We start from the raw sequence: 23,224 nt of genomic DNA on the forward strand, positions 1-23,224 counted from the left end.
GGTCCGGGGTGTGGCTCAGACAGCACTTGCCTAGCGTGTGAGGCCCTGGATCCCATCCATAACAGCAGACCTGGGGTGTACCCCAAATATAATGTTTACGAGCTAATTCCTGCCTCCAGGGGGCACCATCCCCCACAACTATTTCATTCTCCTCTACAGAAAAGGAAATACACAAGTTATGAATTAGGCTGACCTAGTGGGTAGCTTCATGGATTGCCTTTCTGATGGAGAAAATCTGTATGTCCTGTAACAAATCTGTCTTTGTCTTTGGAATCTTTCGACTTTGGCGACTGTACCCTAGCACAACGTGCCCAGGCAAGCTCATGGCTCTGCGGTCTGCCCGGAAGAAATGTGATAGAGGGTGGGATGGCCTGCCTCCTTCTCTGGCAGCATGGGTATAAGAAATTGCCAGGAATTCTTGCGTAAACAGAGGCACCAACAAGAGTAAGTATTAGGCTGGAGAGACGACTCAGTGGTTAAGAGCACTGACTGCTCTTCCAGAGGACCCAGGTTCAATTCCCAGCACCCACATGGCAGTTCACAACCATATGTAACTCCAAACCCTGAGGATCTGATGCCCTCTTCTGACCACCCCTTGGAGCAGGTCTAAAATGATACATGTAGGCTAAAAACACATATACAGAAAAATAAATAATTAAAATTTAAAAAGTAAGTCTTTGTTGGGGCTGGGGAGATAACTCAGAGGTTAGAGCACTGGCTGCTCTTCCCAGGGACCAGGATCAGTTCCGAGCACCCAGGTGGTGACTCACAACAGCCTATAACTCCAGGGACCTGACCTCTCTTCGGACCTCCAAGAGTGTCAGGCATGCACAAAGCATGCATACATAAATAAAACATTTTTAAATTAGCCAGGCGTGGTGGCACCTACCTGGCAGAGGCAGAGGCAGAGGCAGAGGCAGAGGCAGAGGCAGAGGCAGAGGCAGAGACAGAGGCAGAGGCAGAGGCAGAGGCAGAGGCAGAGAGTTCGAGGCCAGCCTGATCTACAGAGCCAGTTCCAGGACAGCCAGGGCTACACAGTGAGACCTTGTCCGGAAGAGAAAAAAAAGTTCTCTGTTTTGGGGTCACCTCTGATGGCCGTGGCTGCACCTTGGCTCTCGGCTGTGATGTCATCTGTGTAGGGTCATCAGGAAATGGGATCTTCAGGGTGGCTTCAGTTACCCAGGACAGGTTGAGCAGCAGTGGAGGTGACAACCTGGTCAGAGGCTTCTTCCAGGTGTCTTCGTGTGATGCCCTGGGGCCACTCTGGTCTCATTGTTACCTAGTTACGACAACTGAGCTTGGGAGGCCGGCACTGATGCCGGTGATCTAGTTAGTAACGGGAGGGAGGCTGTGCTTGGAGTCTAGTCTCCCTCCAGAGCCTCGAGGCTCACAGACCTGGTAGCAGGAAGGTGCCTTCTTTTCTGTTTCCTTTTTAGTGGCCTGCGGATACTCACTCAAGGAAAATACTCTATGCTGAACTACACCGGCCAGCTTCTCACTTCCATCAGTTTCTGACTGTGTGAGTGTGTGAGTGGGGGGGCATGTGTACACATGTGGGTGCTCATGTGTACGTGTGATGTGTGTTTGCCTGTGGGAACAGAGGACAACACCTGGTGTCATTCCTCCAGTGCCATCCTCCTTGTTCTTTTGAGATAGGGTCTCTCACTGGGACCTGGGTCTCTCACTGGGACCTGGGCCTCGCTGATTAGACTGCTTTCCAGTAAGACCCAGGGGTCCTCCTGTCTCTGCCTCGACAGTGCTGGGATTCCAGGCACACACCTTCATGCTTTACTTTTTCAGTGGGTGCTGGGACCCGAACTCTGGTCCTCATAACCACCCAGCCAGCACTTTACCCACTGAGAAAGCTTGTCCGTGGGGAACTATCTTGCTTGCCTTGAAAGATGTAGGGAGCCCCAGCATGCACATGAGCAGTGCCATTCTCCGGCTTGGGCCCTGGAATGTCGAAGATTGAGTATGCTTGCAACTTGGCGGTGGTGGCGCACGCCTTTAATCCCAGCACTCGGGAGGCAGAGGCAGGCAGATCTCTGTGAGTTCGAGAGCCTGGTCTATAAGAGCTACTCCCAGGTCAGGCTCCAAAGCCACAGAGAAACCCTGTCTCAAAGCCCTCCTCTGCCTCCACCCCCACCCCCAAAATGTGCTTGCATTTATCTGTCTCTGCTCTTCTGGGACGTGATATGAGCGGCTGACTTGAGTTTCTGCAGGTGTGAGTTTCCTGAAATGATGGAACCTGAATTTGTAAGTTAAAATAAACCCTTTTCCTATGTCACTTTCTATTGTTTTTGTTTTGTTTGCTTTTGAAACACTATATAGCCATGGCTTGCCTGGAACTCTCTCTGTAGCTTAGGCTGGTGTTGAACTCCCAGAGATCCTCCTGCCTCTACCACCCAGGCACTAGGATTAAAGGGGTGAGCCACCAGGCTTGGGCCCTGAATTGCTTTTTGTCAGGATATTTTATTAGCTAGAGCAACAGAAATGAAACCAGGACACAGATGCATGCTGGGCTGGTCCCTGAAACACATAGCCCTAGAAGAGCATGTAGTATTTAGAGCTCCGCTGAGGAATCTGTGGGCACAAGAGGTCATCCTACTAGGTGTCCATTGGCTAAGGGCAAAAAGAGGCCACCAAGTCCAGGGACAGTGCAGAGCAGGGAGGAGCAGCAAGCTGCATTTGCTGCTGGGAGAAGGCTGGAGAGAGCTTGGGAGACAGGGAAGCCTGGAATGCACAGCCAGGGGCTGGATGCGTGGACCCCGCGTGGCTGGCTTCCCACAGCCAGGGGCTGGATGCGTGGACCCCGCGTGGCTGGCTTCCCTGAAGCCCACCTCCTTGTGCTCACCCCAGTGAATCAGGACACAGGTGTGTAAGACCTGTGATCTCAGCAATGAGAAGCTGAGGTTCGGACTCACGGTCTAGATGGAGTTGGGTGTTGCAGAGGACCTCCTCAACAGGAAAGGAAGGCAGGAGGTGGCGTCAGAGTGAGGTTGCCAGTCAGGTCAGGCGGGAGGAATGGATGGGAAGGAGGGGGCACGGGCAGTCAGTGAGTCAGTGGGGAGTGGAGGGGCGTGGAGGATTGTGGAGGCCATGGAGGGTCGGGGAGGCCAGGAGGGGTCATAGAATGCTATGGAGGGTCATGGAGGGTCGGGGAGATTCAGGGAGGGTGGGAAACTGTGTGTGAGAATGAACTACCAAAGGTGGAAGGTTCTGGAGGATGGAAGAGGGGGGTGGATGAGCCCTGGGTGACAGAGTGCAACTTGCCCAGGACTTCAGGACAGAAGCTAGACAAGAGCGTAGGGGACTGCAGCCACTAAAAAAAAACCGTGTACCTGCTCTTCTCAAGAGTCTGTCTATGAAGCCCAAGCATGTGGCCGGTGACTACACGTCTTACAAGGCAGGATTCTCCAGGCCTCAGCCACCACACCTCAGGTCACCCACCCCTCCCCACATCAGTGTGGGATCACTTTAGCAAGCACAGGAGAAAAATAATTGATTCATTTAATTTAAAACAGCAAGAGTTTGTTTGGGCTTTCACCCAGCCAGGGTGAAACATCACACTTCCCCAAACTCTCATGCTAGGCTTAATTATGCCACAACTGTGAGTTCATAAAAACATGAAGAGGTTAATACTTGGGCAGGAGAGATGGCTCAGAGGTTAAGAGCACTGGCTGCTCTTCCAGAGGTCCTGAGTTCAGTTCCCAGAAACTACAGGGTGGCTCCCAACCATCTGTAATGAGATCTGGTGCCCTCTGTTGGCCTGCAGGCATATATGCAGACAGAATGCTGTATACATAATAAATAAATAAATTTTTGTTTTTTGTTTTTTCGAGACAGGGTTTCTCTGTGGCTTTGGAGGCTGTCCTGGAACTAGCTCTTGTAGACCAGGCTGGCCTCGAACTCACAGAGATCCGCCTGCCTCTGCCTCCCGAGTGCTGGGATTAAAGGCGTGCGCCACCAACGCCCAGCTAATAAATAAATAAATCTTAAAAAACAAAACAAAAGCCATGAAGAGGGCTGGAGCGATGGCTCAGCGTTTGCTGTTCTTGTAGATGTCCCAGGGTTAGTTCCCTTTACCCACTGCCCACAAGCACCTGTAACCCTGGTTTCTGGGGGTCAGACTCCCTTCTGTCCCCCACTTACATACACAGAAGCATTCACACACACACACAGAAGACAAATGAAGGATTCCATGTGTACTCTAGGCTTCGGACACATAATAATCTTTTATTCGCTACTCTTTTGGAGGAGACAGAAAGACCGAACTAAAAGGCTTCAGAGAGTCGGCTGGGTTTGGTGGCATAGACCTGTAGTTCCAGAAACAGTGAAACTGAGACAGGAGGATCTCAAGTTCGAGGCCTGCCTGAACAACTAGTGAGAACCCCTTGCTTCAAAACTTAAGAGATAAAATACAAGGGCTGGGAAGTAGGTAAATGCTAGAGCATTTGTCTAGCACAGGGACCAAGGTTTAATCCCCTGGTATCTCCAAAAAGTGTGTGTGTGTGTAACAAAATAAAACCCCGCCCCAGATGGACAGAGGCAGGAAGCAGCTGGTAACTGATTAGGAGAGCAAGAGTCACAAAGTGTTGGAGGGTGACGGGAAACATGGCAAGGGCCGCAAAACCGGTTAAGGCTGAGGTCACCTTTGGGTGACAGAGGGGCATGGAGAGATAAATGTGACTAACACTATCAAAGACAGAAAGCCACCAGGCTGAGCAAGGCATGGTGGAGCCAGCAGCCTCTAGCGCCCCCGCCTGGGCACTGAAGACTCTACCTTCCTTCCATCTTCAGTTCTGAACTCTAAGAACCCAAGCGACGCCCTTGGTCACCGGATCTGAGGATGGTGTCTGTGAGCCAAAGGGCCAGAGGCAAGGCACCAAGCCTGGGGTCACCACCATTCGCCCGCAGCGGCAGGGCAGCGTGGGAGACAGATGGGCAGAGGCAGAGTGTGGGTTTGTGGAGGGTTTTACAGACAGCAAGCCCGGCCGATGGCTGGCATCAGTCGTCACGAGGAGGGAGCTTGAGTGAGCCCCAGGCTCCAGGACCTCCAACAGCCAGGGCTCCATAATGGCCTGCCCAGCTGGGTCTGTTCCAGCACCATTTCCTCCGCGGTACTTCATGGATCTTTTTCTCCTCTGCAGGAAACACAGTCCTAGAAGTTCTGCTCCATTTTCGAAGCCAGGAGATCATTACCGGCAGCACGCTGACAGTGCACAAATTGGCTGTAATGTCTTCACAGGACCCCAGCATGCCCTATGCCCCTTACATAGGCGGTTTCTGTAAACAGGCAGCCCCCTGCCCAGGAGCTTTCTTTGACTCCCAGAAGGGAGCTCACCTCTTGTAGATTTTCCTGAAGAAACGCTTTCCAAGGAAATTAGAAAAGGAGCCCTCTGGGCTACTATTCCTTTCCTGGTAGAGATTCTGAGAGCTCTGAATCCTCTCTGCTTGGTAGAATCCAACGACACTACCTGCAGGTACAGTAGAACATTTCCCCGACTCGAGTGGCGGCCACACTGCCCAGGACTCTGCAGATACTGCTCTCTGAATTGAGGAAAATGTTGGTAGGAGAGCCACTGAGTAGAAATGGACACACAGCTTACTTACACCCTTCTCTGGTTGGGTATGGTGGCCTGAGGCTGTAGTCCTAGTGTCCTGGGAGGTCGAGGTAGGGAAATCACAAGTCCAAGACCAGCCTGGCTCATAGACTAGGCAACTTAGTGAGACTCTGTCTCAAAACAAAAGACAAAAGGGAGGCTTGGGGCAGAGCCAGTAACAGAGCACTTGCTTGATGGGTACAGGCCCTAGTACAGAAAGCACAAAACAAAGCCTTTTTTAAAAAATATAATTATCAGGAGGCAGAGGCAGGTGAATCTCTGTGAGTTAGAGGCCAGGCTGGTCTACACAGCAAGTTCCAGGCCATCCAAGGCTACACAACGAGACCCTGTCTCAAACAATAAAATAAAAGGTAATCATCTCAGAATCCTCTTCCTATATCTTTTAAAATATTTTGGTGCAGGGACCAACTTGGAAATGACCACTAGGCTACGTCTCTGCCAAAGGCTGAATCACAAAACACATCCCTTCTGGGAGGAATCAGTATTGGGACCATTCACCAACTCCCTAATTACCTTTCCTAAAAACAAAACAAACAAAACACAACTAAACAAAGTGCAAAGCCAGACACACTCCCAATCCACCCCTAGAGGCATCGCTGAGAACAGGGGGGTGGAGTCCATGAGAACAGCAGGTGGGACAGTGTGTCGCCCTTAGGGGCTGGAGCCAGGCTCTCTTCTGTCCCCGTACTGGAAGGGACCCGAATGTTAAGAGATTCACCAATGGGCAGGACTCTGGACACCGACCTGAGCTGAAATTGAAATGCAATAAATATTGAGGCTGAAGGCCCAAGCAGAGAATCCGTGAGATGCCATGAGTGCATGCCTGGGTGGTTTGGATCAGTGACGGAGTCTCCTGTGACCTCAGTGGACCTGCTTTGAGGGGACCCGCCTCTGCTGTTCAGCGATTAAATACTCCAGGCTCTCTAGGGAATCTCAATACCCTGGCATACCTGGGCCCCACACTGTGACGTCTGGGTGGGGATGTATGTCATGCCTGGTAGGGGTCCACAGGCATGGGTCCCTCAAACTGTGAACAGCGCTGGTGGCCACAGGATACTAAGAACCAGTGCCCTGACAGGTTCCAGCATGGCTGGCTTCCCTGAGTCCCAATCTTTGGGCTTACGCAAACAAACCCCACTGAGCCAGGACACGGGTGTGCAGGGAATGCACCGTCGACCCCGAGAGTCCAGGAGGTAGATGAGGCTGCACTGACTGCTCCTTCGCGGGCGTCCGAGCTTCCAGTGCGCATGACCCTGTAACCCGGTGGCCGCAGGAACCAGGAAGGAGAGAACCGTGAGGAAAGTGTCCGCTCAAGTGCTGGGGCCTTCTGGGATCCGTCTGGATTCCCGAGAGTCTCTCATCTTGGGGGGGGTAGGCGCCCCGGGAGGGTTCTGGGTGGAGGGCTGAGGACAGCGGCGGCAGCAGAAGAGGGACAAGAGCCTTGTGCGGACTGCTCGGGTGCAGAGGACGAACATGATGCAGTTGGCTCCTCCCTGGAAGGTGTTCCCAATGCCCTGGGGAGGGGACAATCATAAACACAGGGCTGGGAGCATCTTAGAAACACCATGGCGGGGCGTCAGTGGTCTGCTATGAATCCCATGACCTCTCCTGTCCCTGCCTCTAAACTGTCTCGGGGTGAGCTGGCCACGTGGCCCTTAGCAGAGTTCTGAGCAGGCCTGAACTGACCGCCTCACCAGAACCGCATTTAGGCCTTCAGCAGTGAGAAGGATCCAGGATCAGTCAGCTCTACTCGGGCTTCTCTAGGTTGCTAAGAACCACCACAGATTTCTCCCCATCCCTTCCTGCAAAGCCACGCTTGCTTGGGGACAGGGAAAGGACCCTTGAGCTACCCTGCTTGCCATAGGTGCGCCCTGGCCAGTACTCTGGGACTTGAGAAGCATCTGTTTGTAGGGAAGGGATCTGGCTATGTTGCTGTGGGGCAGCAGGGCCCACGGGGACCGGGGACAGACGTACGTGCAGAACCACCAGCACAGGCGCCTGCACGGCCGGGGAGCCGCAGAGGGTCAGGACGAAGCGCACGGTGCTCCAGACCCGGAGGCAGATGAATATCAGCGGGATCAGGATTAGCTTCTTGTCAGCCGTGGAGGCGGGGGAGCCTCGATGCAGCTGTCGCACCTCGCAGATGGGCCGGTACTCCGAGAGTGCCTGGTGCTGTGCGGAGGACGGGGAGCAGAGGCCTGAGCCAGGTGGGTCTCTGACCACCCCCACCCATGCGGTTCCACACACCCATGCCAGCCCCGGAAGGCAAGAGCGGGCACTGCTGCCTTTCCCACTTGGACGCCGAGGAGGCCTGGGGTCTGTATCGGACCAGGAGCCACCCCCTCAACCTCCAACTCCCCGAAGGGATCCCCTGCTTACTCCACATCTCCACAGCAGTGTCTCGGAGATGTGATAAACCCTGCCCAGGATGAGCAACCCTCATGAACCCTCATGAACCCTCATCAACGCTCAGGCCCACCGCACATTCATCTCAGCTGAAGGACACTTCCTCCTGTCACCTGGGGGACGGACATCATCTCTTCATCTGACCTATGGGCAAGTCCTAGAGGCCCCGCCTGCAGAACAGACCCAGAAACGGCATACTCTGACCCACCACACTGTGGCATGGCCGCCATGTCTGCTTGCTCCCCCTCCTTCCTGCTGCAGGCCACCCCAAATGCAGAGGCACGTTCTCAGAGGGTCCAAGGCACGTTGGGCAAGCCCTCGACTCAAAGCTCTTGGTGGCTCTGTTTCATCCCTTCCTTACGCTATCCCATCACGTGAGCCCTGGCTCCGTTCTGGGCCCAGTCCCTCCCTGGCTCCCTCTTCCAGCCACAAGGCTCTCCTCCAGCCCCAGGTCTTAGCTGGTCCTTGTACCCGGGGAAGCAGGCTGGGAAGCAGGACAGGAAGCAGGCTGGGAAGCAGGCTCAGTCACTTGCATCTCCCTCACCTACAAGTCCTCACTGAGGGTCACGCACTGGATGAAACTCACCAGCAGCCATCTTACAAACAGCCCCCAGCCCACTCCAGCCACGGACTGCTGTCACTTTTCCATGGTTCTTCCCAACCTCGTGTCCCCAACCCCCATGTCACTCACCCTTACTGCTTAGCTTGCTGCCATCCCCCTCCCCCTCCACAATGCAAGATCCCCAGGGTGCCGGCTTGCCCACAGAAGGGGCCAGCCTTGGCCCTGAGGTCCTGAGGAACGTTTGTCAGGGCAGGAAGGATGCTCAGCTTCAAGCCACAATCAAGTTTGTAAAAACCAATTGAACCGGACAAGGAGGGGCGTCGGTTCGAGCCTGGCCATGAGTTTAGGGCCCTGAAGCCTGGTGAGGGAGTAACCACATGCCTGGCATCGGAGTGCCAAGCTTCAACAGCTCCCCTGGCTACAGGACCCCAGCCTAAGGGTCTGTGGCAGCGGCCCAGGGAGCTGAGTGCCCGCCTCACACAGAGGGCGAGGGTAGAGAGCTTCAACAGCAGGTGGTGCAGCTTGGAGAGACTGGACCAGTTCGGCTGCTCCTTAAGACCAAGCCTGCCTCCCCATTTATTCCCAGCTCTCCTCCCCGCCTCCAGGCAGGAAATGACTCTGTGTTCACCCTCCTTGCTGGTGCCGTTCCTTTTCTCCCCAAAAACCTTAGACAAGCTGCAAGAGTTGTTGTCACATGCGGGGACCGGCCTGGGAAGTAAATGCACCGTGCACCTTAGCACCAGACACCGACACCAGTCCCTGCTCAGGAAGGGACAAGGGCACACATGACAGGGTGGAGCCCGTTAGAGCTGGCGGGGAGGGGGGCTCACTCTCCGGGAGCAGCCTCCATCTTCCCAGGCCAGCGGGCAGTGAGAAGAGCATCCGGAAAAAGGCTGCCGTCGGCCTGCATGAGAGCCACTGCTAGCCCTGCTCTCCAGGACTCCAGTGGGGCCACCAAGGACGAGGACACGGGCATGTTTTGTTTTGCAGTACTAGAGCTTGAACCCAGGGCCTCTGCTTGTTTAAATACTCTATCACCGAGCCATGCCCACAGGCATGGGTGCTTCTGACTGAGCGGTTCGTTCGTTTGTCCTTTCTTTTCTTTTTTCTCTTCCTTGTGTGGCCCTGGCCGGCCTTGAATTCACAGAAATCCATCCGCCTCTGCCTCCCACTGCTGGGATGCAAGATGTGCGCTATCATCCCCGGCCCTGATTGGCCATCTCCGAGTTCAGATGCTCCTTGCAGACATCTGTGTCCTTGGGACTCCTCACCCCTGCACAGCACTTACACCCACACCCCTGTGTCTCCATTTAGCCCATCTTCTCCTGCCCCATTGTCCTCCCAAGCCCCAGACACGGGGTCTGACATGGCTCAGACTAGCCTTGGACTATGTAGCTGAGGACAACTATAAACTCCTGATCCTCCTGCCTCTCGTGTCTGTGTCTGGAGCTAAGGTACACAGTGCATTTGACAGAGCACTCACTTAGCACTACGAAGCCCTGGGTTCGACCCCCAGCCCTGCAGAAACTGGTGCGGTGGTGCATACCTGCAGTCTTAGTGCTTTAAGGTGGAGGCAGGAGTTATCAGAAGTTTAAGGTCATCCTTGACTGTATAGTGAGTTCCAGGACAGCCAGCCTGAACTACATGTGACCCGCATATCAACAACAAAACAAAATAAAACAAGACCCTATCTCAAAAAAAATAGTACATATAAAAAAGGAAGGGAGCCGGGCGGTGGTGGTGCACGCCTCTAATCCCAGCATTGGGAGGCAGAGGCATGTGGATCTCTGTGAGTTCGAGACCAGCCTGATCTACAGAGCGAGTTTCAGGACAGACTCCAAAGCAATACAGAGAAACCCTGTCTTGAAAAAAAAAAAAAAGGAAGGAAGGAAGAAAGAAAGAAAGAAAAAGAGAGAAAGGAGCCGGGTGTTGGTGGCGCACACCTTTAATCCCAGCACTCGGGAGGCAGAGGCAGGCGGATCTCTGTGAGTTCGAAACCAGCCTGGTCTACCAAGTGAGTTCCAGGACAGCCTCCAAAGCTACAGAGAAACCCTGTCTCGAAAAACAAACAAACAAACAAAAAAAAAAAAAAAAGAGAGAGAGAGAAAGGAGTGGACTTCGCTCTGCTGGAGTCTGGATTCAGGGCGAAGCTATGAGAGCTTCAGCCACTGGTTGGTGTGTCTCTGACCATGATTGCTTAGGCTTCACCTGTCTGAGGACCTGCCCCCCTTTCTGGACATCCCTGTTGACTTATGATCTCCTGAAAAGCCTGACACTTGGCACACAATTCTGACCACCAAGCGTAGGTGAACAAATCATCTGTGGCCATCGTCCTCGACTTTGAGCGCCTTAGTGCAATATTGGAGATGGCCACATGGGGGCAGTGCAGGACCTCAGCGGAGAATGCAGTTCTGCGGTCCTAGCTACGCTACCTTTGAGCTCCCTCAGCTTCTGTCTCACCTATACCAGGACCATTGAGCCGCCTCCGCGTCTATTAACGATCCCATACTCAGTCCAAGCACACAGTCCCTAAGTCCCGGCACTGGTTTGGTCCCCGAAAGGCTAGCACATGAGACACCTACCGCTCGGTTAATGTGCTTCCTGACCAGAAGGTAGAGCAGAGGCAGCAAGACGTAAGCCAGCATCTCCCACAGCTTCCCAGTCAGCAGCATCCACATGACACGGTCCTCAGCCTCCAGGTTGATCCAGCACCAGCCCACGGACACATCTGAGGCATCGTAGCCTATCTTCTTTAGACAGACGGCTGCCACCGTGATGGCCAGGGGGACACCCCAGCTGAAGAGTAACATGAAGAGAGAGAGAGGCCCTGAGGTTAGCCCATAACGCCCTGCAGTGTTGTCACGGGCAAAAATGATGGGGGCCCTCTCTGCAGAGGACAATGACTCCCAAACCAGCATCAGAGAGCGTGTCCCTGTAGAGCGAGGGCGGGCGGGAAGGGCATGGGGTAGCCTGCTCTAATTTAGAATTTCAGTACTTTGTGGCTTGGTCAGGAGAGTGATTGCTCTCCTGGGTCAATCTCCAGGGCCACAGAAACTGGGCACGGTAGCACCGGCCTGCAACCTGGGTGCGTGGGAGGCAGAGGCAGACAGATCACTGTGAGTTCCAGGCCAACCTGGACTACTCAGTGAGATACTAACCTGGGTTACAAAGTGAGACTCCCCCAAATGACACAACTCAGTGGTCAGGATCACTGGCTGCTCTTCCGAGACCTGGGTTCCATTCTAAGCACTGGCATGGTAACTCCCGACCATCTGGGGCTAAGGGGATCTGCCTACCCAGAGCCTCTGATCTCTCCCATCCAGACCCAGAGAATCCACTCCCAACCCCTGCACCCCAGGCTCCCCCAGGCTGGACACAAACGCCGGTGTTTGCAGACTGCTAACCCCACTTCCAGGGAATCCAGTGCCCTCTTCTGGCACACATGTGGCAAACAGACATATACACACAGGCAAAACACTCGTACTGAAAAATAAAATAATTTTTAAAAAAAAGGGTTCAGTGCTCCTCAGAGTGAGGCGTGGCCAGACAGATCCAGTTCTTGCTTGCCTGCCCCGCCCTCTCACAACACCCAGGGGGGTGTGGCCACCAGTATACAAACATCAGCAAGCACGTCTAAGCTTCAAGACTCACACCCTCAGTCAGTCCCCTGGCAACCTGGGCCATCTTGGGGTTGCAGGAGTTGGAAGAATCCAGGGTCGAGAATCATAGGCTATGCATAGGTAAATCCCCTTGGGCCTGAGGCCTCCTTTCTTATGTGGAGGGAGTATAGCCCGCCAAGGGTCAAAGTGACCCTCTAGAACGTCTTGTCAGGCGGTGCACCACCGAGGACACTGTCCTGCTCTGCTACTCCATTTGGAGAACAATGCCCGTCCGAAACACAACTGGAATTAGGTCCAAGTCCCAAGTCCCCTCTCCAAAAACCCCTGCCCAATCTCCTTCCAAAACAACTTATCAGAGGGACACCTCTTATGGAGGTAACACAGGATTGAGAGCTCTGACTCTGACGCAATGGGCTGGGTCCAAATTACCACTCTGGCCACTCAGGCCCGCGGCTTAGCTTCCGCACGCCAGCGCTCTCACAGTGTGGGGGTGATGACGGCACCATCTGAGGAGAACTGGGTGAGCATTCATGCGGCTCACACAAGCCCAGGCAGCCACACGTGTGCCAGCTGCTGTGAAGACTGTGATTAGAGGCAGGCATGGCGGTGCATGCCTGTAATCCCAGCACTTGGAAGGCAGACACTGGAGGCTGTAACGTTTCCGTGTTCATCGGAAGTGTGCCGGTGGATGTGTGTGTAGTGTGTAGTGTATGGTGTGTGCACATGTATACACACACATCCATACATTTATCATACATGCCGCGGACAGAAAGGAGTGAAACACACAGCTCTAGCTAAAACTCCTTGGGGCCTGGGCGCACAAGCAAAGGTCTACTTCTTCCCCTGAGGTCCCAAACTGAGACACGATTCTGCCAGAAGTTCCCGCTGGAGAAACAATGAATTTATTGGGGCTTCCTTACAGATCACAGATGAGGGGTTACTTCTGCCGGTGTGGGTGCTCCTCTCTAAAAGGCTGCATCATGAAGCCCTTCCTTTAGCCATCAGGGATGAGGACTTCCCCATGGGCCCTCTAGATGGAGAGTGCTCCCCCGCTGCCCCTTAGTCCTCCCATACGCTCTAGCTCCTCCCTAAGGACACGCGTGAGGAAGGCAGAGGTGCCTACAACAGGTGGCAGGAAGCTGCTGGACCCTCAGGTGAGGGTCTTGTGACATTTTACCTCCTCACGAAGGGATGCTAACAGTCCACAGGGCCGGCTGGGATAAGGAGGCTCAGAGGGCAGTCATTATAACAGCCCATAAGCGATACTAAAATACACGGTATTGGGGCTTCTGGGATGGCTTAGTGGGTAAAGGCACTTTGCCCACCAAGCCTGACGACCCGAGTTCCATCTCCTGGACAGACCGACACCCACAGGTTATCCTCTGACCTCCACGTGTGTACCCCTCAAAAACAAACAAACGCAGTCTTAAAGGACACACAGGCACAAACACATATTTCTATTTCTCTGCTAAGTATAGGTGAGGCCCACACAGCCAATGGCTCTCCAGGGAGCCCCGACAGCCGACCATGCTCGGGCACTGAGAGCGATCCCATCACACAGAGCGGCCCATAGCTTTCATTTTCTGTAACATCTAGGCCTGAAACCCCATCACTAGGGAGGCTGAAGCAGGGGGATTACCAGGAGGAGTCTGAAGCCAGCCTGGGCTACATGATGAGACCCTATCTGAAGAAACAGAAAGCACTGAGAATAGGAAAGACTATAACTTTTCCAGACTCCGACCGACCGGGGGACCAGTGTCCCCAGGATGCTCGAGGACCTCCTCATTCTCTCAATGCCATTCTTCGTCACCTCCTGCTGAATACTCATCGCTGTCTGCCCGACAAGGCACCAGCTCTGCTTCAATCCAGGGCTTTCTGTCTTAAAGATTTATTTATTTCATGGATAAGGGTGTTTTGCCTGCATGCATGTATGTATGTCACGTGGAGGTCAGAAGAGAGTGTCAGATCCCCTAGAACTGGAGTTCCAGGTAGCTGTGAGCACCAACAGCGCCTCCACGCCTCCCGGCAGTGCCTGGGCCCCTGGTTTGTGTATGCCTGGAACCCGAGGCCAGGCTCTGCACCGGCTTCCTCTTCTCAGGGCAGTTAGGGGCTGAACGGCTCCATTACAGATCTTGAAGTCCTAACACTCAGAACCTGAGGATAGGACTTTGGAGACAAGGTCCTTCAAGGGTTAACTAAATTCAAGTGAGGTGGCTGCCGGAGTGGGTCACATCCTAGAGCACCGTAGGGACAGATTTTGACCCGGAAAAGCACGGAGGGGCATCCTTGTGAGGATTCAGAGAGACACCACCATCTATGAGCCAACGATTTCCCCGCCTACACCTTGAACTCCCAGCTCCAGAGCCATGAGGGAAGAAATTGAAGCTGCCGCAGGTTGTTGGTGTACCATGCAGAAAAAAGACACGAGGTCACTACCCTAGGTCCCCGGAAGCCTGGCTCCAGAGCCAAAGGAATGAACTAGAAGGGTTTAGGGAATAGAAAACTGAAACAATGCCCCTTGGCTTTCTTCAGCCAAGCCCCTGGGGTGCTCTTCACTGGTTCAGTCTTAAGTCCCCGGGGCCGGCGAAACTGGAAGCAGTTGCACAGGAAAGAGTCAAGCCACCCTCACACTAGGAACCCCCTGGCACTCATATGATGGCCCCAGGCAGGTGGCTGTCCTCAAAATAGCAACACACTAGATGCCCGCTGGAACCAGGCCCCTTGGGGATCCCAGCTCTGTCCATCTGGGGAAGCTCTGTTACAGAGTGAGGCATTCCTCCTTCTCAGAGTCCAACAGGAAAGCCTCCCAAAGAGGATTTAAACCCCGGGCTCTTGGCTGGGTAGTGGTGTCACTCGGTAGGCAGAGGCAGACGGATCTCTGTGAGTTCAAGACCAGCCTGGTTAACAAGAGCTAGCTCCAGGACAACCTCCAAAGTCACAGAGAAACCCTGTCTCGAAAAACAAAAACAAAAAAACAAAATAAATAAATAAACCCCCGGCCCAAGCCCCAGCCCATCCCAATAAGGGCCCAGGTTGTAAGTGGACTCCAAGCATCAATTATACTGCCAGCTACTCCCACAACCAGATTCCCATTCCTCAGTCCCTCCTTGTCTTTGGAGATTGGCAGCTGATGGGTAGGAAACAAAGTGCGTGTGTGTGTGTGTGGGGGGGGGATCTTCCTTCACCCCCTGTGTGCCAAGTGGCAATTCCTGGTTTATGGACACTGCGGCTATGGACAGCCTTAAAATGTTAGCATTGGGGGGGGGTAGAGGGAAGTTTTTAGAAAAGCTGTGGGGAGGAGCCAGGGGGAAGCCCAGCTGAACGGGACAATGGCTTACTTATTGTCCCTCTCATGGGGCAGAGCTAGGACGTGGGAGAGGTTCAGGGGGTCAGGCTCTAGGAAGGCCACCATGAGGTCATTCTGTGGCTTCAGTTGTGGGAGGGGGGAGGGGCGTCCTGTGCAATGCACATCACACCTGAAGACACCGTAGCCCTCCGCAGACGCCCCTGCCCTTCTGGTCCTGGGGAAAGACACTTGTTTGACTCTGCTCTTGGGAGGCTCAAGGATAACCTCCTCCGGTGGGGCCCTTGCCCTGGGTTTCCCACTGCTAAGATTTTACCACATACTCCTGGGGAAAACACTGAGTAGAACGAACAGAAATCATTTCCATTTGGGGGCACTGATGCCGGGGCATGCTGTTTCAAGAGGCTGCCTGCCCAGTGTTACATCAGAGGCCGCCCCTGTAGACTGTAGGCGGAGTCACCGAAGCCTTACTTCCTATCCAGTACCTTCGCTGAGCAGCTAAACCCCCAGCGAGCAGCAGCTCCAAGGTAGGGTGGGGCAACGGGATCCGCTTCCTGACTGAGTTAGTCTTTCTAGTGCTTTCACCTAATGGCTAAACTCAGGGCCTGCCATTCTCTAAGCACAGAGACCAGAGACTCCCCACTCTAAAGGCTCCAAAGGGATTTCCTTTGTCCTGTGGATTGCTGTTGGCTCACCTCTGGCAGTCCCCCCCCGTGTCCCCCGTGTCCCCTGTGTGTCGTCGTCGTCGTTGTGGTGTTGTCGTCTCCCCCCCCCCGTGGCTGGTGGTACTAAAGGGTACTTTCTTTAACCAGCCACCCACATCCCTCTCTACCAAGCCTGGAAAGAACCTTTGTTGTGTAAAATCCTTAAGGATGGGCGGCCGGACATGGTGGCACATGACCTAAGTCCTATCACTTTGCGGGAAAAGGAAAGAGGCAGGCAGGTCTCTGTGAGTTCAAGGCTAGCTTGATCCACACAGTGAGTTTCCAGGCCAGCCAGGACTACAGAGTGAGACCTGTCTCTCAAAACAAACACAAACAAAACAAGCCACAAGAAAGGAAGTGTGGAGACGGGACATCCTTCAGCGGAGCCTGCTCCCCCCCTTTCCAGCTCTAAAAGCCCCCACCCCCACCCCCCTCACCCCCACCCCTATCTCTAGATCCCTACAACAGCAAAAGAACAAGAGGCAGGCACCACACCTAGGAGGCAGAGAAAAGAAGCCAGCTGCACCATGGGTTCTAGGTTAGCCTGGGCTAGACCTTGTCTAACACAAATGCCAAGGTGGGCATGGGGGTCACGCCTGTAACCCTTGCACTTGGGAAGTGCGGCAGGAAGGTCAAGGGTTTGAGGGAATACTGGGCTACAGAGCAAGTCTGAGTTTACGCGGAGCTGAGACTCTGCCTCAGAAAAGCACACATCCTTTCTCCTCCCCGACCCCCTCTCCGGCATGAGACTCGGATGGACGGAAAGGACACGGGGACAGGGCAGGAAGAACCCCGAAATCCAGCTCTGCCCTCGAACTCACGGCAACCCCACCCCCTCAGCCCCCCAAGTGCTGGGGTTTCTACTACTGTGCTTGGCTAGCCCTACCTCTGTTCCCCTTTTCACTGAGGTGGGACTTCCCGCTCCCCACACTGCAGTCTCAGGGTCAGCTTGGGGCACAAGGCTCTTTCTTCCTCCATAAACCCCAGGGAGCTCCCGAGGCGGGTGAGAGGGAGAAAAGGTAACAGCGTCGTCCCACTCAGAAGAAGAGTCCGAAGTCCAGACTGCTGGAGGCCAGCTCAGGCAGGACCCTCACCTGTGACCCCCAGAGATAACACCCCACCCCCATTCACACGACTCTGATCTGCTACAACAAGGGTAGGGGTGAGGGTGGCTGTCATCTCCACTGACTTTGGAGCCCTTGCCCAAGGGGAGGGTAGAGACAGGGTTATCTAAGGGTGGGAAGTTACCCATCCAGGCAACTCCAGCCCTGGCCTCTGGGGCACCGTAAACAAGTGACCACAGAGGAACATTCACACAGATGCACAAAAGGAATTACCAATGTAAAGGCAGGGCTGGAGAGATGGCCCAGGGGTTAAGAGCACTGGCTGGTCTTCCAGGGGTCCTGAGTTCAATTCCCAGCACCCACATGGTGGCTCACAACCATCTGTAACTCCAGTCCCAGGAGATTCAACACCCTCTTCTGCCCTCCTTGGATGAAACACACACACACACACACACACACACACACACACACAGAGAGAGAGAGAGAGAGAGAGAGAGAGAGAGAGAGAGAGAGAGAGAGAGAGAGCAACTATAGAACTACCATACCATATCTGGCAGATACGACCTTAGCCACACCTGGCATGTGACCACGACTGGCATATGTGACCTTAGCCATGTCAATACCAAAGCACTTCTGAAACCTGCCAGAGTTCAGAACTTGAAACCCTGTGAAGAAGCCCTAGACATACAAAACTGAGGGACATTCTACAAACTACCATGCTGTACTCTTCCCGGAAAGCTGAGGGACATCCTGCAAATTACCATGCTGTATTCTTCCCAGTGCCAATGTTATGAGCCAGGTGTAGTGACTCATGTCCATAACCTCAGGACTCAGGAGGCTGAAGTATGAAGCTAGCTTGGGCTACAATTTGAATTGCAGGCTAGCCTAGCCTACACACTAAGGCCCGCCCCACCTGACCGAAATACAAATAGGAGCTGGGGTAATAGCTCAGTTGGCAGAGCACTTGCCTGGCTCTGACCCTGACCCTCAGCACTGCACAGAATGGGTATAGTGACACACAGAATGGGTATAGTGACACACATACCTATAATCAGCACTCGAGGGAAGCGGAGGCAGTATCAGACTCAGAAGCAAAGCCTAAATAAATGGACAAGCCGGATGGTGGTGGTGCACGCCTTTAATCCCAGCACTCGGGAGGCAGAGGCAGGCAGATCTCTGTGAGTTTGAGGCCAGCCTGGTCTACAAGAGCTAGTTCCAAAGCCGCCACAGAGAAACCCTGTCTCAACCCCCCCAAAAAATAATAATAATAAAAATAAGTAAATAAAATAAATGGCTGGGCTAGCACTCAATGTCCAAGCCTGATTATTCAATCCTTTGAACCCATAAAGGTGGGAGGACGGAGCTGAGGTCTTGGGACCTCCCCACACTGGTGCCAGGGCACATGCACCCCCTAAACAACAGTAATAAGTAAAGATGAGATTTAAAGTCAGAGTTATAAAGAGGACTGGTGGGGAAATGGAAGATTTGCAGGGGGATAAAAAGACATGAAAAACGGGCGACATGTAACTCAGAATTCCCCCTAGAGGACATGGTTAGACCACAGACAAAAATTTAAGTCCACCAGTCAGGTGACAGTGTCATCCTGCGAGTTATGTGGACCTTTGCAGGAAAGCCACAGACATAAGAATACATACATGAGGTGGCATCGTGTCAATTCAAGAAAAATAATGGGGACCTGGAGAGATGACTCAGCAGTTAAGAGCACTGGCGCTCTTCCAGAGGACCCGGGTTCAATTCCCAGCAACCACCTGGTGGCTCACGACCATTCGTAGTGAGATCTGGTGCCCTGCAGGTACACACGCAGGCAAAACACTACATAAAAAAATAAATAAGTCTCTTTTTTCAAAAAGAAAAGCAATGGGAGAAGATAAAATGCTAACAATTGCAAAGTATAAATAAGTTTTCTTAAAGTTATTGTCAATCCAGCCAGGTAGGATCATAAACTCTGGGTCAGGATTAATGACTACGACTGGGCCATCTGTCTTCTGTGAGTGGTGGGTGACTGCCCTGTCCATCTGGTTGGACTACTGGTGATCTATGATCTAATCATGGGGTAGCACTTTGTAAAGGCTTCAGGAGCCAGATGAAGTCTCAGCTGTCCTCCTCCAACGGGGAGAAAGGTCACTGGGAATGGGACCGTGTTGAGTACTAACAGGAAGACTTTGGGTCCACATGGTTGTTTTCCTGGGACCATGTGTGTACACAGGATGTCTATAGGTGGTTTTAGAGTTGGGATTTCTCAGGTCTGGGGAGGTAGCACTGACTTCAATCCCCAGCACTTCTAGAAAACAAGCCAAAAATATTTCCTTTTCATGTCACTTTCTATTATACCATTAGAAACATGACTTAGAGCCGGGCGGTGGTGGTGCACGCCTTTAATCCCAGCACTCGGGAGGCAGAGGCAGGCGGATCTCTGTGAGTTCCAGATCAGCCTGGTCTACAACAGTTAGTTCCAGGACAGCCTCCAAAGCCACAGAGAAACCCTGTCTTGAAAAACCACAAAAATAAATAAAAAAGAAAGAAAGAAAAAAGAAACATGACTAGAGCATCGGCCACCAGCATTTAACAGCTCTATGGCATTTTGGACAGGAAGGAGAGGAAGTCCCTTAACTTACTGCTTCCCCTATCGTTGGACATTGAAGTTAGCTCTAACTTTTACTATGGCAACAGCGCCTCAGGAAGTCCTGAGTACACACAGCTTTGTGTGAGCTCTGCATTTTCTCCTTAGAGCAGGCTCCAGTCAATAGGATTACTGGATCGCAGGCAGGAACCAAGTACTTCCTTCCTACAAGGATTATTCTCCCGTTTACAAAGCCAATAACGTTTTCTTCTAATTTAATGTGAAAATGCCACTCCATTATTCCATCAATTCCCAGTGACCTCCTGGTGTGCTGGGGGGTGGGGGAGGATGGACGAGACACACACACACACACACACACACACACACACACACACACACACACACACGTGGGCGGGCGGGCAGACAGACAGACGGACAGGACAGGGTTCCATGCAGCCCAGGCTGGCAGGCTGACCTGGAGTTTAAGCAGAGCCAAAGCAGATTTTGAACCCTGATTCTCCTGCCTCTACCTCCCCTGGGACTACAGGGATGTGACATCAACCCCGCAGATCCTAAGAACTCTTTTCGGGGATAGTCACCATTTGCACTGTTGACACCAAAAAATCCTTTCCAGGCTGTAAGGCTTGGAGAAGAGGCCTGACTTTTAACAGTGGGAAAGTGGATCACCAGTGGGTGTGGTAGCACACACCTTTAATCTCCGCACCCACTGGAAGAGGAGGCTCCAGGTCAGCCAGGGCTACCTAGGGAGGCCTTGACTGATAGCTAACTAAACAAACACACAGTAGGTAGCCAGGCAGTCTGTGTCCAGGGAGGAGATTTCTCACATGATGGCAGCAATAACCTAATACACCATGGCTATAGCGTGGAGAGACCTTAGCAACCATCCTGGGAGGATCTGGGTCATAAAAGAACCTGTTGGGTAGGTTCTAGCAAGTCTATTGAACACAGCCGTCCCTAGGAGGACTCCCCCAAGCATCACAGAACCTTCCTAGAGGGTCCCTGATGAGAACTGAGCAGAGCATTCCCTACTCTGGTTGGCTAGAAGATCTTCTGTAGGGGTTACACAGAAGGTTCTGTTCCTTTGCTTAAACATAGGCTGTACTGGTCAGTTTCTAAAGGAGGGCGGCCAAGAGGAGCTTTTCAGTGCCAGTGACCACCTGTGTTCAGACTCCAACCCTGCCACGGGAGGCTTCTGGGCTGACATAGCTGGTGTCTGGTGAATGTTCCGGGAGAGAGAAGCTGCAGTCCCCTTCCAGTAGGTCCCTGCCTCTGAGAATGACATGGTACAAAGGTTTTGCCTGACCAGCTGAGAAGCGGGCTCTTTCACTTCTTTGGGACTAACTGGTCATCTTCCAACAGATACAAGAGCAGGAGGTCAAGTGACTCTTCTCAGCTTGTCTCAGCGTGTGACAACCAGGTGACCCGTCTCTATCCAAGTGCTGACTCCCCTCTCAGCCCTTGGAAAGCAACCAAGATTTGGAGAAGACCTATACTTAGGGCAGACTCTGGGGCCTTGAGCTCAGGGCAAGGAGACAAGGAAACAGCCTTAGCTTCCCGCCCGGGGGACATGGGCGAGGCCCGCCTCTGGGTATAGCTTTCACCCTGACAAGCTTGAACTCTGGTCAGTGCAGGGCAGGCTAGAGCAGGCCAGAGCCTCGGTTTTCCGCACTCTCAGACACTCCAGGTGGCTGACAGCTCTGATCCTGACCAACCCTTCGCCACTGACCTCAGTTTTGAAGACCCTGAATTCTAGGCAGCCAAGACCTCCTGGAAGGGGTTGGAGAGAAGGCGTGGTGGTTATAAAAGCACTTGTTGCTCTTGTAGAAGACCTCGGTTCAATTCCCAGCACCCACATGATGACTCACAACCACCTGAATCTCCAGTTGGGGCAGGGGGGCGGGAGTGAGGGGAGTGTCTGATGCCCTCTTCTGACCCTCGAGGGCACATGTATACATACATACATGTTATGCAATACATAGTGCAGTCACTAAAATTAATAAATCTTAAAAAAAAACCTAAAAATGTTGGTGACTGGGGGCCCAAAGTCTATAAGCGGCACGAAAAACTTAAAAAGCATACCTTCGGGTATTTTATAGTTGAGACACTGTAGTCTGGGAGTGGCTGGGTGCACCACGCCCACTGTGGTACAGAACTGGAAGTTGTGGACCCTTCAGCCAGGATCGCCACCTAACTAACTCATCTCCCAGCCTTCTCTCCATAGGCAGCAGGGACTGCCGGGTCACAGCGAAATAGGAGGCAAAAGGCACAGTGTCGTTCTGCCCAGTTCCTTTCTAAATGGCAGGGCTCACCCCTGTGGGCAAGCTCTGTACCCACCCCCACCTTGCCTGAAGGTTCCAGCTGGGGCAGATAGTGACCACCTTCTTCGGAGATGCTCAGACAGGTTGGATCCAATCTCGTGGGCTAGCCAGGCATCCTTCCAAGGTCCCGGGATGCCTGGGGGCATGACTGCCAGTGGGACATGCCACCTTGCCACCTAGATGGAGGACGCACGAGTGCCACAGAGCAGCAGGCAAGGCCAGGGACCAGTTAGCCTGGGTCTGGGGCCTGGAGGCAAAGCAGCGTCTCCTACTCACCTGATGAGGTGAAAAGCCCAGAGTAGGTGTTCTGTGCTGGGCCCGCGGGCAGCTCGGACGATGCTGAGGTACAGGTAGAGGGCGATGGCCACGGTCCAGAAGAAGGAGCTGGTGTTGGCGAAGGTGGAGAGCGCGCCCTGAAGCACGCAGTCCCACGAAGAGCCCGCAAAGTCCTGCAGCACCCCATAGAAGTACGAGGCAGCCGAGAGCAGGTCCGCTAGCGACAGGAAGAGTAGCAGGCGGCGCGCCCGGCTACGCAGGTCAGGCCACAGGGCGTGCGTGGCCACCAGGAGGCCCGAGCCCAGCGCTGACAGCACGCACGACAGCAGCACCACGGCGCGCTCCCACGGCAGCAGCTCGGTGGGAGGCGCGGGGGAGGGCATGGCCGGCTGGGGGCCAAGGGCTGGCGGCCAGGGTGCACAGGTCTAAGGGTGCCGAGAGGTCGAGCTGAGCCCGCGGTCGCCTCTGTCTGGGCATCTAGGCGCCCAGGGCTCGCGTCCCCACGGGTCCCGCCTGCGTCCCAGCCCCGCCCAGTAATCTACCGACTATCCAGCCGCCAGTGTCATCCCAACGCCTTCCACGCCCTGCCCCTGAGCTCCCTAATCCCCGCCCCTGAGCTCTCTAATCCCCGCCCCTGAGCTCCCTAATCCCCGCCCCTGCACCCTCCAGGTCCCACCCCGGCTCCCTAATCCACGCCCCTGAGCTCCCTAACCCCCGCCCCTGAGCTCCCTAATCCCCGCCCCT

At 53.7% G+C, this 23,224-nt stretch overlaps 1 protein-coding gene across 2 annotated transcripts; it reads right to left on the bottom strand.

Annotated features, from left to right (window-relative positions):
- Positions 1–4,216: 4,216 nt before the first annotated feature.
- On the bottom strand, positions 4,217–23,046 carry Gpr157 (G protein-coupled receptor 157). Of its 2 annotated transcripts, XM_005079291.4 has the most exons (4): positions 22,481–23,046; positions 11,175–11,388; positions 7,599–7,796; positions 4,217–7,138 (listed from the first exon to the last, which is right to left on the bottom strand). In XM_005079291.4, the coding sequence occupies exons 1-4, from the start codon at positions 22,861–22,863 to the stop codon at positions 6,935–6,937; spliced, it is 999 nt and encodes a 332-aa protein (XP_005079348.1). In that variant the 5' UTR covers positions 22,864–23,046; the 3' UTR covers positions 4,217–6,934. The 2 variants fall into 2 exon arrangements, with proteins under 2 accessions (XP_005079348.1, XP_040590982.1); XM_040735048.1 differs by having other exon boundaries at positions 7,010–7,796.
- Positions 23,047–23,224: the final 178 nt, after the last annotated feature.

Source organism: Mesocricetus auratus, unplaced genomic scaffold (assembly GCF_017639785.1).
Source record: "Mesocricetus auratus isolate SY011 unplaced genomic scaffold, BCM_Maur_2.0 Super-Scaffold_100042, whole genome shotgun sequence".
Taxonomy (NCBI): Eukaryota; Metazoa; Chordata; class Mammalia; order Rodentia; family Cricetidae; genus Mesocricetus; species Mesocricetus auratus.